This window comes from Taudactylus pleione, unplaced genomic scaffold (genome assembly GCF_031769625.1).
Source record: "Taudactylus pleione unplaced genomic scaffold, aTauple2 ptg000289l, whole genome shotgun sequence".
In the NCBI taxonomy this organism is placed as follows: Eukaryota; Metazoa; Chordata; class Amphibia; order Anura; family Myobatrachidae; genus Taudactylus; species Taudactylus pleione.
In genome coordinates this window covers 5,131,420-5,145,662 of record NW_028284691.1, presented here as the reverse complement: position 1 = coordinate 5,145,662, position 14,243 = coordinate 5,131,420, and the positions used below count along the sequence as shown (strand labels likewise).

The window sequence follows — 14,243 nt, the reverse complement described above, 5'->3', positions numbered from 1 at the left end:
CCTAAGTAGGAGGCTGCATCTCTAATTTGAGATATGTAGGACAGCTGTTACCTTGAAGCATCAGGGGGACCTGTTGCGTCTAGAGCCTCTGCCAAACTCTCAATTGCTTTTGCCACCAAGGCCGTAGCCCTAGCAGGACGAGTAATAGCTCCTGTAAGAGAGTATATGGACTTATGACAAGCTTCTATAAGTCTATCTGTAGTTTCCTTGAAGGAGGTTGCAGTATGAATGGGTAAGGTGGCATTTTTAACCAAACATGTTACATGAGAATCCACTGCTAGGGGAACTTCCCATTTAGTACAATCAGTATCTGAAAGAGGGTAAAAGGAACTGAACCGTTTTGGAATTTGAAACCTTTTACCGGGCATATTCCAAGCTTCACTCATGTGATCAGATAGCTGGTCAGAGTGAGGAAACTCTGGTAAACTACCTTTTGTCGTTTAAAAAGTGCGTGTTTTTTCTTAGGAGCGGGTTCATCTCTCACAAGAGCAGGTATATTTAGTTTAGGGGGTGGCTCCTCGTCTCCTGAGATGGAGTCAGAGTGAGAGAGGTCTGCGTCTTCTGCCTCCCCAGATGATATATCAGAATCAGATAACTGTGTGGACTGGGAAGATAACACAGCACGTTTAGTAGGCTTAGTAGGTAAAGGCTTCTCTTTTGCAGCATTTGCTGAAGAACCGTAAAGGTATTAGCAAAACTCTGTATTGAGGCAGACAGTATGTTTACCCATGGGGGAGGCAAAGAATTTGCAGGGAGTACCTGCTGTGGCCATCCTACAGGGGGAGCTACCACGGGGACTGCTATGTGGTCCGCAAGTTTTGCCAGCATCTATGAAAAGGCAGCCCAGGGTGGGTCCTGAGGGAGAGACACCGGGGCTGATGGGTCTGGGGCTGTGTAGCAATTAGTACAAAAGACCCTCCTGAACGAGGTCCTCTGTGGCTAAGCCCGATGAGCAGGACTTACAAGACACCAGAGTAGGAGCAGCAGCATCAGCCTGCTTGCTATTCTTTCCTTTGCCAAACATGAATAATAAAATACACAGTATGATACAGTGCAGTGAACACCCTGCAGTATGTATAATACGGCAGTGTAGTATGCAACCGCGCTATATAGTATGTGATAGCCCTCACAATTATATAGGAGATGTGAGGTACAATGAACCCCCTTATACCTTAGAATGTCAGGGTATAGTAGATAAAGGGAAAGGTATAAGCTGACAGTATAGAAAGTAGAGATTAGTGCTAGCACAAGTCACATATAAACGCAGAAAAACATTACATGTTACATGACCTGACCCGTGGGAGAGGTATACAGGGGGACTGTACCCAGAGTTCCTGTTTGCATAAAAATGGCTGCCACACGTCTCTGAGGGGGCGGAGGTGACGGAGGAGCAGCCCAGGAAACACCAGGACCACAGTGGAATGGCGCCCTGTACTGGAGGGGGACTGCAGGGAGAGCGCCTTCTCCCCTTGCTGACGTTAACCAACGGGTCCCCTGGCCTCTACATCTGCCCTGCTCCAGTATGTTATATGCCCCGGTGGTCTAGTGGAGTCGTGGGTGCACAAGTGTCCACATCAGCGCCTCCGGGCTGTCTTCTGAGACCGGAGGTAAGACTGCACAAAAATGCGGGTCCCCGCGAACGGGGTTCCACCTTACCTGTCACCCTGAATTCCGGGCTGCAGTCCGGGAGCCTGCTAGCTAGTCCTCCTCGGAGCTCCGCCGGGAGTACCTAGCACAGGCTTGGTGTCACGGCTCCGCAGGGGGGTGATGAGGTGGCAGCACAGATGTCCAGAGGACAGTCTGGTGCTGCTCACCCGTTATAGTAAAAATAGAAAATAAATTAAATCATAAAATAAAAGCTTGGGCTGCTTAATGCAGCCTCCTGTTATAATGGTGATTCAGCTCCTGCCGGACACCAACGAAACAGAAGTGACCACAGGCTGTGGGTGGGGCATAGGGCGAAGAACAGGAGCTTCCTGGGATTGAAAAGCTTTGCTGTTGGTGTCCAGTCCTCCTGGTCCCACCTACACCTCAATGTCTCCCTGTGGAGCCCTATGGACCCTGAAGAAGAAAAAAACCTTTTTTCTTTAATAAGGAACATACTAGCTTGTACAGTAATAATTATGGGTGACACTCTAATATCAAGCTGAAGAAACAGACCACAAGCAAGAATACAGAACATGTGAATTATTAATGGCCATTTATTATCATACAAGTCACAGCAGTGAAATCACAGGAATACTGTACAATCATAAATCAATTAGCGTCTTTATTTAGTAAACGGTGCTTCCAATTCTAATTTGCGATGATAAAATATTGAAACCTATCTTAAGTCTTATCTTATTAGACAAAAAATATACAGTATTATGATATACAGATGTGTCCTCATTCACCTAGTGTATTTGCTCCATATGGCGTGATTCACAATAGGTAGCGATTCTTACTTTTTCTTACAATTTGTATCTTATTCACCTTGTAGCTACATACAAAGTAGCTCACAGTGTACCAAGGTCAGTAGATTAGAACTTGTACATTAAACACAATGATATGTGGCCGGAGGCATGGCGTGGAACCCTCGTAAAGGAACTGTCTTTTGCCCTTTTAGCCAGATTTGGGACTTAGTCGCACACAGAAGAGCAAGTAGTGCCAGCCCCAGTAGTCAGTGTACCCTTGCAATGTATTTCTGTCTCATCAGTGATGCAAATGTGACGCATATATAAAGAAAAAGATGGTTGGCATGCCTGAGTCTCAAAGTCTGGGGCGTGCAAAATGCAGCTATTTGAAGCAATTTCAGCAAAACATCTGTTGGCTTTATTGGGGATGTCCATTGTTGGTCAAACGCTTCTCCTTTAATAGTGATCCTCATTAGTGCAAATGTAAAAATTAATTTGGATGTGCCCTCTATTGGTGGTGTCCACTGTTGGGACCATTATTGAATGCATTGCCCATTAATGCCACTAAAAAATTAAATAATGCAGGTTACTGTCCCAGGTTTGGGCGATTGCTGTGCTCTTCTACGATAGCTTTAACCTTGGTCAATTAAAATGATCTGGCCGAGAATTGTATTTAATGTGACTGACAGCTGTTTACACCCCTGCTTCCAGTTAGCCGCAATGGAGCCATCAATCACCTTTGCCAGATGCAAATGCTCTTTACCTCCTTAGTGATGACATGATGCAGATGAGGTTGGATTGTGTATGCAGCACAGCCAACCAGGAGTAGGTTACTAAACACCCTGCAGCCATCCCACTAAATAACTGTTGACGCTGCTTGGGAGATTATCCTATTCCCCTATTGCTACAGTTACAGCTCGGCAATGAATAGACAAAAAATTATTTCTCTTTAGAGAAGACCAGGAATTTGCTGTTGCTAACATCAGTGATAAACTATACACTAGGAAAATGTTGGGTGATTTTGTTTACTTACAGAACCTCTTCTATGTGAACAATGTATAGAGAGGTTAGACAGTGTTATGTCCTTTTTCCTGTTGAACTGTAATGAAATGGCTTTATACATTTATTACTAACAACAATGACATTGGTAATCATTACCTAAAATCAATGTGCTACTGTATTATCTGCTTATTTTTTCTCAAATAAATACATAGTATTTTTAGATTTAATATTACATTTTTTAAAACAAAAATGACTTTCACACTTAGTTAGTTTAAATGTCAGTTCAGCTCTTAAGTCAGAGATCATATGCCAGAGTCATGTGATGCGGTGAAAGTCTTACTGATAAAGCCTTGGTTGTGCAGATTGAGGATGGAATCTGCGATTATCCGAGCTGTTCTCTTTTGGTATCCGCCAGAGGTGACCATCAGGATAGGGATTGAGAGGCTTCTGGCAAGGTGGAACACAATCTCATCCCTTTTTATAATTCCCTAATCATAAAACACAATATGAGGAGGTCATGTTCAGTACAAACAACAGGGTATCAGACTTACAGCGGATTGAATACTGCGGTGTCAGTTCTGTCTAATTGAAATTTATTTAAAAAAATTAAGTTGATTGAAGGTCAAACACATTTTTAAAATGTAGGACAATATAAGTGTTAATGTTAATGATTTAAAGAATTTGTATGGTTTTTGGTTTTCTTCTTTTGGTAGATTTACGAGGAAACTATTTATAAATAAAGCTGATGATTAGTATAAAGGTTAAACAAGACACTATTACTCCAGATGACAGTTGGAGTAACTTATTCATAATTTAACAGACAATCATTGTGTCCTAGGATTGTGTAATGGTTTATTTAATGACAGAGTGGGAAGGAGAGAGGAAGAAGAAATTGGTTTTGTTCTGTAATAATTCCATATTGTTAAAAAAAAAATAATTCTGTAACAATGTAATACTGTGAATTTGTGTCAAATAATAATAAAAAAAGAAAAAAAAAAAAAAATGAAGTTGTTTTACAAAGTCCTTTGATATGCGGATACACAAGTCATATCAGCATGATTTATCACAGTGTACATTATGGGGCTGACTGAGTGATGGGAGCAAAGCAAAAAAGGAGTAACTTTGCACCATAGTAAAACCATGTTGCACTATAGTCGGGGCAGATGTAAAATGTGCACAGAGATTGATGCTGGGTACACACTAGACGATATGTCGTCGGATCCGGCCAGATCGGATGACATATCAGGTACATCGTCTAGTGTGTACCCGCTATGTCGCTGACAATGCGCACTCTCGCGCCGTCAGCGACATTGCCCGTCGGACCTGCATGCCGATCCGATTGGCGACATCGTTAGAGAGGGCCATGCTCTTGCGCCGTCGCTCCCGGCATCGGCAAGTGTGTATGCACATGCCGATGCCTGTACCCCCCCCCCCCCCCCCCCAGGTCGCGTCACTAACTAGGTCAGTCCAGACTACACACTAAAGGCCGGTAGAGTGTTCTGGCCTTTAGATTAGGAAGAGGCGGGTCCTAGCTCAAATCTAAATTACAGTGTATAAATAAAGCTGTCCAGTAATTGTGGGCTACATGCAAAATTTACCCTGCATGCAAAAGCAGCCAGTAAGTACCGTGCATGCACACAAAATGTATTTGGTTTGTCCAGGTGCAAAGTCACTCCCAAATCGGAATCAGCCCCTATGAGTGATAAAAGCACCAGAAAACAAAAAACACCCACAAAATTGGGCGTGAGACGTCTGGCATGAGTGAGCCGCCAGGTCCCATATGAGTCTGCTTCTGTTACCAGGAAATGCATTTTAGTCTCAATTCGATGCGACTAGGACGTACAAAGCAGACTGCACTGATTAATTTTATATGCGACACTTGTATATCTGTGTGCTACTGATCTGTATATGAGGCACAATAGAACTTGGCGTAGAAAAAAAGAATTGTAGCACTTTGTATACAGATTCGTCGCAACACAGATATCACATTAATCAGTGCACTCTCCTGGTGTGTCTTAATTGCATCTCATTGCAACTAAGCTGCACTTTTGGGAAAAAGTCTCACAGGCTGGCGTGCCAAGAAGGGCTGTTTGGCGCAACTGCGGGAACAATATGCGGACACATCTGTATAATGGGAAGCATTTTGCACCTCCTATTCACACTCGGGAAAGCATATTTTTAGGTGCATATTAACCCATGTAATAAAGATCTCCACTCAGAGATGCCACTTGTAATAAAGATAGCAGTGACATAATTTCGCTCTCATTATTAGCTGAAGCTATAAATATAGTTAAGGGACTGTATTTATGAGAAAAACATAAGATATTATGTCATATCAAAGTCATACCTACTTTTATCATTATTTTTATAGTTTGCATTATGCACCTTCTCAAGTATATCTGTCACCCACAAATCTAGTTATTGTATACCGTTACAGGATGGAGACTGGCACACACCTTGCAGTGCAGACAATACAGTAGGTGCTACTGCGCAAATAAAGTATTAAAAGTCCTCAGAATTTGAGGTTTGTAAATGACCCTTACTGCCATATTTACTACAAAAGCAAATATTTAAACACATTTGCAATTATTTCAGGCTCCTATTTGCTCCATCGTTCAGAGCAGCATCCATTACCCCGAATAATTTGCTTAGGACACGTGCTGATACAGAGGTGCACATAAGTCCATTTTCCTAACAGACCATAAGCAATATTAGCACCTACGGGAGAATCAGAGTTGTGTGTATCTCAGTCACATCTCCACTTGCAGCTGAGCGGGTGTAACTGAAAAGCAATAGGGCGCTTGCAGGAAGGATAAGTGTTCTGTGGGTGTGTAGATGGAATTGTGAGCTATTCAGGGATGGCCGTACACAGACAGCCATCAGGTTTCAGACGGAATTCTTGCACCAACCATAGGCCTGGTGCAAATATGGACTGATAGTGATGACAGCTACATTCACAAGAGGATGGATGGGGCAGTGCAGCTGCATTGATGCATCCCTCTGTCAATACAGGTGGCTATTCATAATTATTTCCAATTACACAATGCGGCCAAATTGTGCGCAACTCTGAACCAGCTCCACTGTGTCTACCTGCTCCATATACTGTCACCTCAGTGCTATTCTGAATGTTATGATAAATAACCTGATACATAACAGGTTCCCAGGGATGCATGTAGACACTGGAAATCTCTAACTATTTAGAATGTTTCTTTTCCTAGAATCCAATACCCTCATATACCTGATTAGACATATGTACTGTACTAGGAATTCTCATTCTCATGCCAGGAGTATGAGCATTTAGCACCCAAAATAAGGCATATGTGCCTTTATAAAACATCATGTATAAAAGGTGTATTAGGCAAAGTTAACACCCTCATACACCTACTGACAGGTCTCGCAATCCTGCGATGGGATTGGATACGCCAACCGGCTGCCAATGTTCCACGATCCTTCGGAGGAACAGTGAAATTCTCCATGTTAAATTTCACTGATTTGCAAATCACGATCATATTTTGTATTTTGATCGTGATCGGCAAAACAGTGAAATCCAACATATTGGATTTAACCGATCCTGCAATCCGGCGATTCATCGCTAGCGTATGGGTCCCTTTACTCAACCTTCATCTTAAGGGCCCGCTTAGAATTCATGTTTCCCACCTGCAAACAATTATTGACTGAATGTTTGTATATAGGTCCCCATAAACTGTTCGACGGATTGCCCGATCCTACAATGGGATCGGAAAAACCAAAGCGCTGGTCGGAAAAAAGTCGACCGTCAGCCATCAATGTTCCGCAATCCGTCGGAGGATCGATGAAATTATACATGTTAAATTTCACAGATTTGCAAATCACGATCATAATTTGATTGCGATTGGCAAATCAGTGAAATCCAACATGTTGGATTCATCAATCCAGAGATGCCGGGTTGCAGGATCACAGCAATCTGTCGCTGGTATATTGGGGCCATTAGCCCTGTATGTGGCAATTATTCCACCTGTAATTCCATGAGAAAACCTGTACTGGTGGTGCTCACTGTGGACTAGAGATGAGAAATTGCCTATCATTAGGTGAAACGCGTTGATGACAGTGGAGGGGTTTCTTGTTCATGTCTGCAGCATGTAAGTTGTCCCCTAGTTTGCCGGCAAACGAACCTGACTGATTTTCTCTCTCTGAAGATACGGTAAGCATCAGCTTTCTTCAGATTTGGATTCTTTCCTATACTGGAATTATCTCCAGGGGACAATTACGTGACTTTTATGGAAAAATACCCAATTGGAATAACACATAGGATGGCAGAGTAAAACGCTAATATAGCGTGTCTGTCAGTCTACATTGGAATCTACCTGCATAGTGTTTGTTTTATGTTATTTGTTTGTAAGTGAGTTTGTTTTTATGTCTTTGAATCAGCACAGAGGTGCCAAAATTTTATTATTACTGCAATAAAATTGCCATTTTTTAGACAGAATTTTGACTATCATTGCATATTTTACTCTGGTATAACAATACATTAATACTATAAATAATATAAATATATCCAAACTAAATACGGAACCTACAGGAAGGATATATCTTCAATCTATAAAATTCTAAGGGAAGGTGAGCCCCTATTTTTATCCTCCTTTGAGGCAGCTACCTGTATTTAGGTTTAGGTACTAGCGCTACCTTCATTTTTCCCTTACTCTCTAACATAATACATAGGTGCGTGCACTATACTATAAATCCAGCTTAATGCTGTAATTATAATAACCCTATTCATGTTACAGTATGATATAGAAGTCACTAATCCATGGTAATCAACAAGATATAACTTTTTCTCAATCTAGTACAGATGATATTAATGCTGGCTACACACAGACAGATTATGTTGTTCAACCTAAAGCAGAATGATTAGATCTGTGGCCATTTTGCATCACAAGCTCAGCCATGTAATATTGTCAGCCGATACCCGCACACACCTGCAGATCTAATCATCATCCAATCAGATTTAAAAATGAGTCTGGAAAAAAACGTAACTATTGGGGCACAACAGTCATTTGGCCCACTCTGTACAATGTAGGGATAGGAAGAATAAAAGTGCCCAAAATTGCAAACATACTTGCACCTGTTTGGGAAAATTAATGAAAGTAAATGGTTCATATAGGTTACAGGAGATTTTTTCATCATGTTATTTATGAGTCCTTTACCCTACATATGCAGTGTATAGAAGTGTATACTACTTACTTGAGGGGAAATGGACAGACCTCCAAGTGGATCTCCATCCAATATATCTGTGCCTGCATTGTACACTATCACATCTGGAGTGATTTCATTGAGTGCCCCTTTCACATGTGTTTCTACTTTCTCCAGATATTCTTTGTCTTCAGTGCCCCAGTCTAGCTCAATCCTCCGTTTTATTGCTCCTATATAGTGTAGGATGTACAGGTTAGGCTAGTATTTACAGATTGTGTGGGTGTCTTACACAGCATAATTACATGGCATTGTGCCTGCCTGCTTTGCAACAGGTTTAATCCTCATAGAAGTTTGTACTTCACTGATGCAAAAGTCCTCTCAGTATTTTTTCAAAAACAACAGGTCAATATTACAAATTCACATAACAAGAACAGAAAAAAGAAAAAAAAAACCTCATATAGAAAGAAACATTTTTAACTAGCATGTGAGCAAGGAGTTGAGTTTGGTGTGTTTGTTTTTGTGTGTGGTGTATGTTTTTTTTTTTCTTGTCCTTGATTTCGCTCTCTCTCTCCCCCCTCCCTTCCCCTCTCTATATTGTCACTCCCTCTCTCACTGTATTCTATCCCTCTGGCTCTCTCTCATATCTCATCTCAAACCTGCCAGTGTTTCACAAAGGTGGAGACAGGGAATGAAAAATACTTCATCTGCAATCTGCATGTTAGTTCTGTATGCCAACGTGATGACATTTTGTGCCCCCAAAGAGAAATATAGTATGGATTCACTTTGTCCCTCTGAGCACACAAAAACATAAAGACAGACTCACAATATACTTATGACCCACTTTATGCTAGAAAAGAAAAATCTCTTGACATAGGGGTTGATTTTGAATTGGACGCATCTGTGTGGATGGACGCAAGCGGCAAGTTTTTGTGTACAGCGCATGCGCAGATGCGAATGTAAGCATTTTTGTGTATTTTTGTCCTGAGTCGCACGTAGTTCTGAGTCGCACGGAACTCGGTCGGATCGGTCTGTCTGTGAAATTGAGCGTTTCAGGCCAGCAACAATGCGACTGCACGGAACTGCCCTGACTTATGAGAGTGTTGTGGGAGTATATCAAAAGCTCTGTGCGATTTTGAGGTCAGGCCTGATGTATATACATATTGCAATAATTACAGTTGGCAAATGCTCATTTTACTATTATACTATGCAATTTTGATTGTTATTGGCAACATAACCTCTTCAATCTCCTAACCTTATTTCTGGCGAGGGACATTTTGATATATAACATTTGTGAGCCTGGTGCAGGCCAGATGAGGTGAGCAGAGAAAAGCTCAGAGGGCCAGACTAAGTTATTCCACGGGCCTTATACGGCCCCCGGGGTCTGAGGTTCCCCATCCCTGTCCTAATATGACATGAAAACAAAAAAAATAAATGAACACTAAGGACTTTACATGGGCTGCGTTATACAAGTTATATTACATACGCTTTGCAAAAGTATCTCCAGGATAAATATGCCGATTGTACACATCCATAATGTAGACCCTTTTATCATCCATGAAATCTCTTCCATGTCCATTACCCTAATGAACAAAAAAGTAACGCAAGGGAATTCCAGATATAAATCATGTATTACATACAGTATATAGTTTAAGATGTGTCCAATACACAGATCCATGTCCTGCATCAATCACAGTGCCAGTAATCTAACCCTCTCTGGTGTATGATGTATTGTCATTGTCAATAAACCCGAATGTTTCTTTAATGAACTCTGATTGGCTGCCAGAGGGCATTGAAGTTTGGGCTGTTGCATGTTGTGACTGCGCAGTCTGATATACCAAACGCTTGGGTATATCAGTGTTTGGTCTCATGACACATCTTCTTACAGCAAACAGGTTAGGAACAACTGTCATAAGCATTTACTATATTCCAGCAAACATTGCACTATTTACTATATTAGATGATACAGTTTTTAGGCACTCAAACTGTATATTTTCATTTTATCTTTGTATATACCTTATGCAAATAGAGGATGACTGTAGAAGTACATTAATGCCATCTATATCTATTTTCTATTATGGTGAAAGTAAATATGCTTTCAAATCTCACCATTCAGTAGGTGTGCCATCCTTTGTCTCTCCTTCCCCATAATATTCTTACCTCCAGAGCCCACCTGTCAGTATCACTAAAGTGTGATAATCCTCTCCCAATACAATAGATTGGAGACACGGCCTTGTAGCAGGCGATGTGTGTGATACAGATTTGTCCTTATACATCTTTGCTACAGTAAAGTTAAAAAGCCCCTCTTGGTGCGCCAGGTCCCGTGAGACTCTACTAGCGCAGGGTGTCTTTTTTTTTTCAAAAAATGCGTAAGTGACAATGCAATGTGACTAGGATGCAAAGAGGACGCCCAACCCTAGCAGAGTAGCACGTGACCTGGAGGCTCACTCACGCCTGGCAAGTCACGTGACGTGGCGTATTGAGGCTAGATGTATGAGGACACATCTGTATAATTGGAGATGGAGTAATGTATGTTAAACACAAATACTTACAATTTTTATTATAGCATAAAAAACAGGAATTGCATACCATTGTGTCTAGCATATACATTCCCTTATAATAAGCAAAGTAGCTTTTTGATGTTACATTTTAACTTTTTATCACCATGGCGAGATTTTTGAAATAACATACGGTATATACAGAAATATTTCTGTACCTGATGGGCATCCAGGTCTATTATGGTTGCTTTGGATACACTTTCAACATGATCAAAGAGAAACTGCAAAAAGACAAATAATATATAAAAAATACATTATTACTTTATTTATATACATATTTTATTTCTATCACAGTTGGGAGCTTCCACGCTGATTGCTTGATATAAATGAAATTAAAAAACCCGAGACCCCAAAAGAAAACTGCCCTGTGTTACCTGTGGTCACTCTGGTTTTGTTAAGCAACAATAGCTGTAGAAACTATTAAATTGATTAAAATCAGTTTTAAGTCATGCTTTAGGATAATGCTACTTTAATTGTACCTTTATAGCTAATGTAATATCAGCATATGCACAGAATCCTCCACCTTTATCACTGGAACAGTGATGGAAGCCTCCGCCTTGTAACAAAACAAAAATAAAAGGTTAATATAAGATGGTCTGTTTCCCAGCCAGGGAGATACAACACCATGGTGTACAAACATAAAAATGCAATATAACTCATATTTCCCTTTCTGACAGGTGTCCTTTTCTATATTACTGGCTGATCATCTGTAATTTTTATTTATACTTCTAGAAGTATTATATATAATTGCAGTTATGGGCAAAATAGGCACTAAATGACAACAACCTATCAGTTATTAGTTTATATATGTCTATTGCAAGTGTATTGGAAGCCAGTGCCTGGTTGGTTGTGTGTAAATTTGTGCCTCAATATTAGCAAAATGAGCCACAACAGCCACTAAAAGTCCACCAAAGGCTATAAGAAGAGAATGAAAACCTTTTTCACACTGAATGGGGGTTAAATAGTAAATAAACCTGTATTGCTTATAACAGACACATTACTGCAACAGTCATGCAATACCAAGTGGCATAAACATGTTTACAATGGATTAAAGTCTTGAATAACATATTACCTGCAAAACTCCAATTCCTTAATGCTCTTATAAAACACATTACACATGTTGAATCTTGAATTCTGTAACATCTGATAGTAAAGAAAAAAATACTAATTCTTTGCATGTCTATGAATGTTACAGAATGTAAAGTCATTTCATAGAGACTTGGTAAAAAGGTTGCAGCAGTCCGGTCTTCATCCTGTTTATTATACAGGTCTATTGTAGCACCAACATGGGGTGGCAAAGCTCCACACAAACCTGACTTTATGTTAAGAATACAGGTTGAGTCTCCCATATCCAAAATGCTTGGGACCAAGGATAGTTTGGATATCGGAATATTCCGTATTTTGGAATAATTGCATACCATATTGAAATGTCTTAGGAATAGTGCCCAAATCTAAACACAGAATGCATTTATGCATTTATGAATCATATACACCTTATACACACAGCCTGAAGGTAATTTTATACAATATTTTTAATAATTCGGTGGCTCAAACAAAGTTTGTGTACATACATGAAATTAATTTATGTTTCATATACACCTTATACACACAGCCTATAAGTAATTTTATACTTTATTTTTAATAATTGTGTGCCTTAATAAAGTTTGTGTACATTGATCCATAAAAAATCAAAAGTTTCACTATCTCAGTCATGCTAAAAATATTCCGTAGTTCGGAATATTCCGTATTTCGGAATATTTGGATATGGGAGACTCAACCTGTATTTACATACTACATCAACTAGATGCCATGATAAAATACATTGTTATACTTGCCAATATTTATCGCCCATCCTCTGTCAATAGCCAGTTTCCCAGCCTGAAAATAGAGTACACATACATGTCAATTGTCTGGTTGTCTGACTTTCTTTCCATCTCTCTCAAACTGAAGCCTGTATGTACACCACCACTTCATGTAGATACTACTCACAGCAATATACCTGAATACTGGGCCTGATTCAGAGCCGGACGCTCTTTAAGAGCGCTCGCTCTGAATCAGGGCGGTTTTTTTTGCGGCCTCCTGCTAAGCTGTAGGTGACCACCCACAGCTTTTGCGGGTGGCCAGGTGATGGTCGCAATGATCGCGACCATCGGGGCTTGCGACGAGACCCTTGTGGTAGGGTTTCGTCCGTCGCAAGCCCCAGAGAGCTTCCTGCTTTAATAGAGCAGGAAGCTCTCCACTGACATCACTGGTGATGTCAGTGGTGCCTCCCACAAACGGCAGGCGTTCCTTCGGGAACGCCTCCGTTTGTGTAGCCACCCCCCCACCTACAAAATGGGGCGAGATGTAGAGCAACATCGACAGCCGCCCCTTTTGTAGTGAGTCCCGGAGCGAGAGAATTTCTCTCTCGCTCCGGGGCTTGCACATTCCCGTGGCGCGCGTGCGCAGTACCCCACCATTGACCCGCTTGCAAGCGCTAAGAGCTCGTGAGTGGGTCTGAATCAGGCCCACAGTACATACAACTATATTACTTTTTATATGTGCTGTTCTTGCTATTACAGAGAAACTAGCATATTACAATGTTCGGGATGTAGTTAATATCCCTACAATCGGGATGCAGGCTGCCGGAATCCCGATCACTGTGAAAATACAGGCGCTCGAATTCCCGACAGGACTGGGGATGCCGACATTGGAATCCAGGCAGGCAGCATCCCGATCGTAAGGAGACCGGGACAAGGTAAGTATCAACCATGGGGGGAAGGCGGGGGGGGGGGGGGGTAGAGTTAGGTTTAGGCACAATAGGGGGACTTGGGGTTACTCTGTGGGAGAGGGGAGGTTAGGGTTAGGCTCCAGACAGGGGAGGTTTGGTTTAGGCACCAGTGGGGGGAGATTACGGTTAGGCACGAAGGCGAGAGGGTTAGGTTTATGCACTTACCAGGAGGGTTAGGGTTAGTGTGCGGGGTAGGGAGGGTTAGCATGAGGGTACAAAAAAGGAAGGTTAGGGTTAAAGAGTAAATAGGACAGGAGAATAGTACTCACCGTTCCCCTGTCAGGATTCGAATCATCGGGATGCCGCTGTCAGTGTACCGATAGCCGGCATCCCCTCCGTCGCGGTATTTCATAA

At 41.4% G+C, this 14,243-nt stretch overlaps 1 protein-coding gene across 2 annotated transcripts in view; it reads right to left on the bottom strand.

Moving 5' to 3' along the window:
• Nucleotides 1-2,200: 2,200 nt before the first annotated feature.
• HDAC11 (histone deacetylase 11) overlaps nucleotides 2,201-14,243 on the bottom strand; it is a 54,945-nt gene continuing 42,902 nt past the window's right edge. For both annotated transcript variants that reach the window (XM_088482472.1, XM_088482473.1), the window contains exons 5-10: nucleotides 12,955-12,997; nucleotides 11,599-11,675; nucleotides 11,278-11,340; nucleotides 10,048-10,144; nucleotides 8,616-8,794; nucleotides 2,201-3,883 (exon numbers count right to left, since the gene is read on the bottom strand). In XM_088482472.1, the coding sequence (XP_088338598.1) occupies nucleotides 3,698-3,883; nucleotides 8,616-8,794; nucleotides 10,048-10,144; nucleotides 11,278-11,340; nucleotides 11,599-11,675; nucleotides 12,955-12,997 (645 nt within the window). In that variant the 3' untranslated portion in view covers nucleotides 2,201-3,697. The remainder of the gene's footprint in view (nucleotides 3,884-8,615; nucleotides 8,795-10,047; nucleotides 10,145-11,277; nucleotides 11,341-11,598; nucleotides 11,676-12,954; nucleotides 12,998-14,243) is intronic.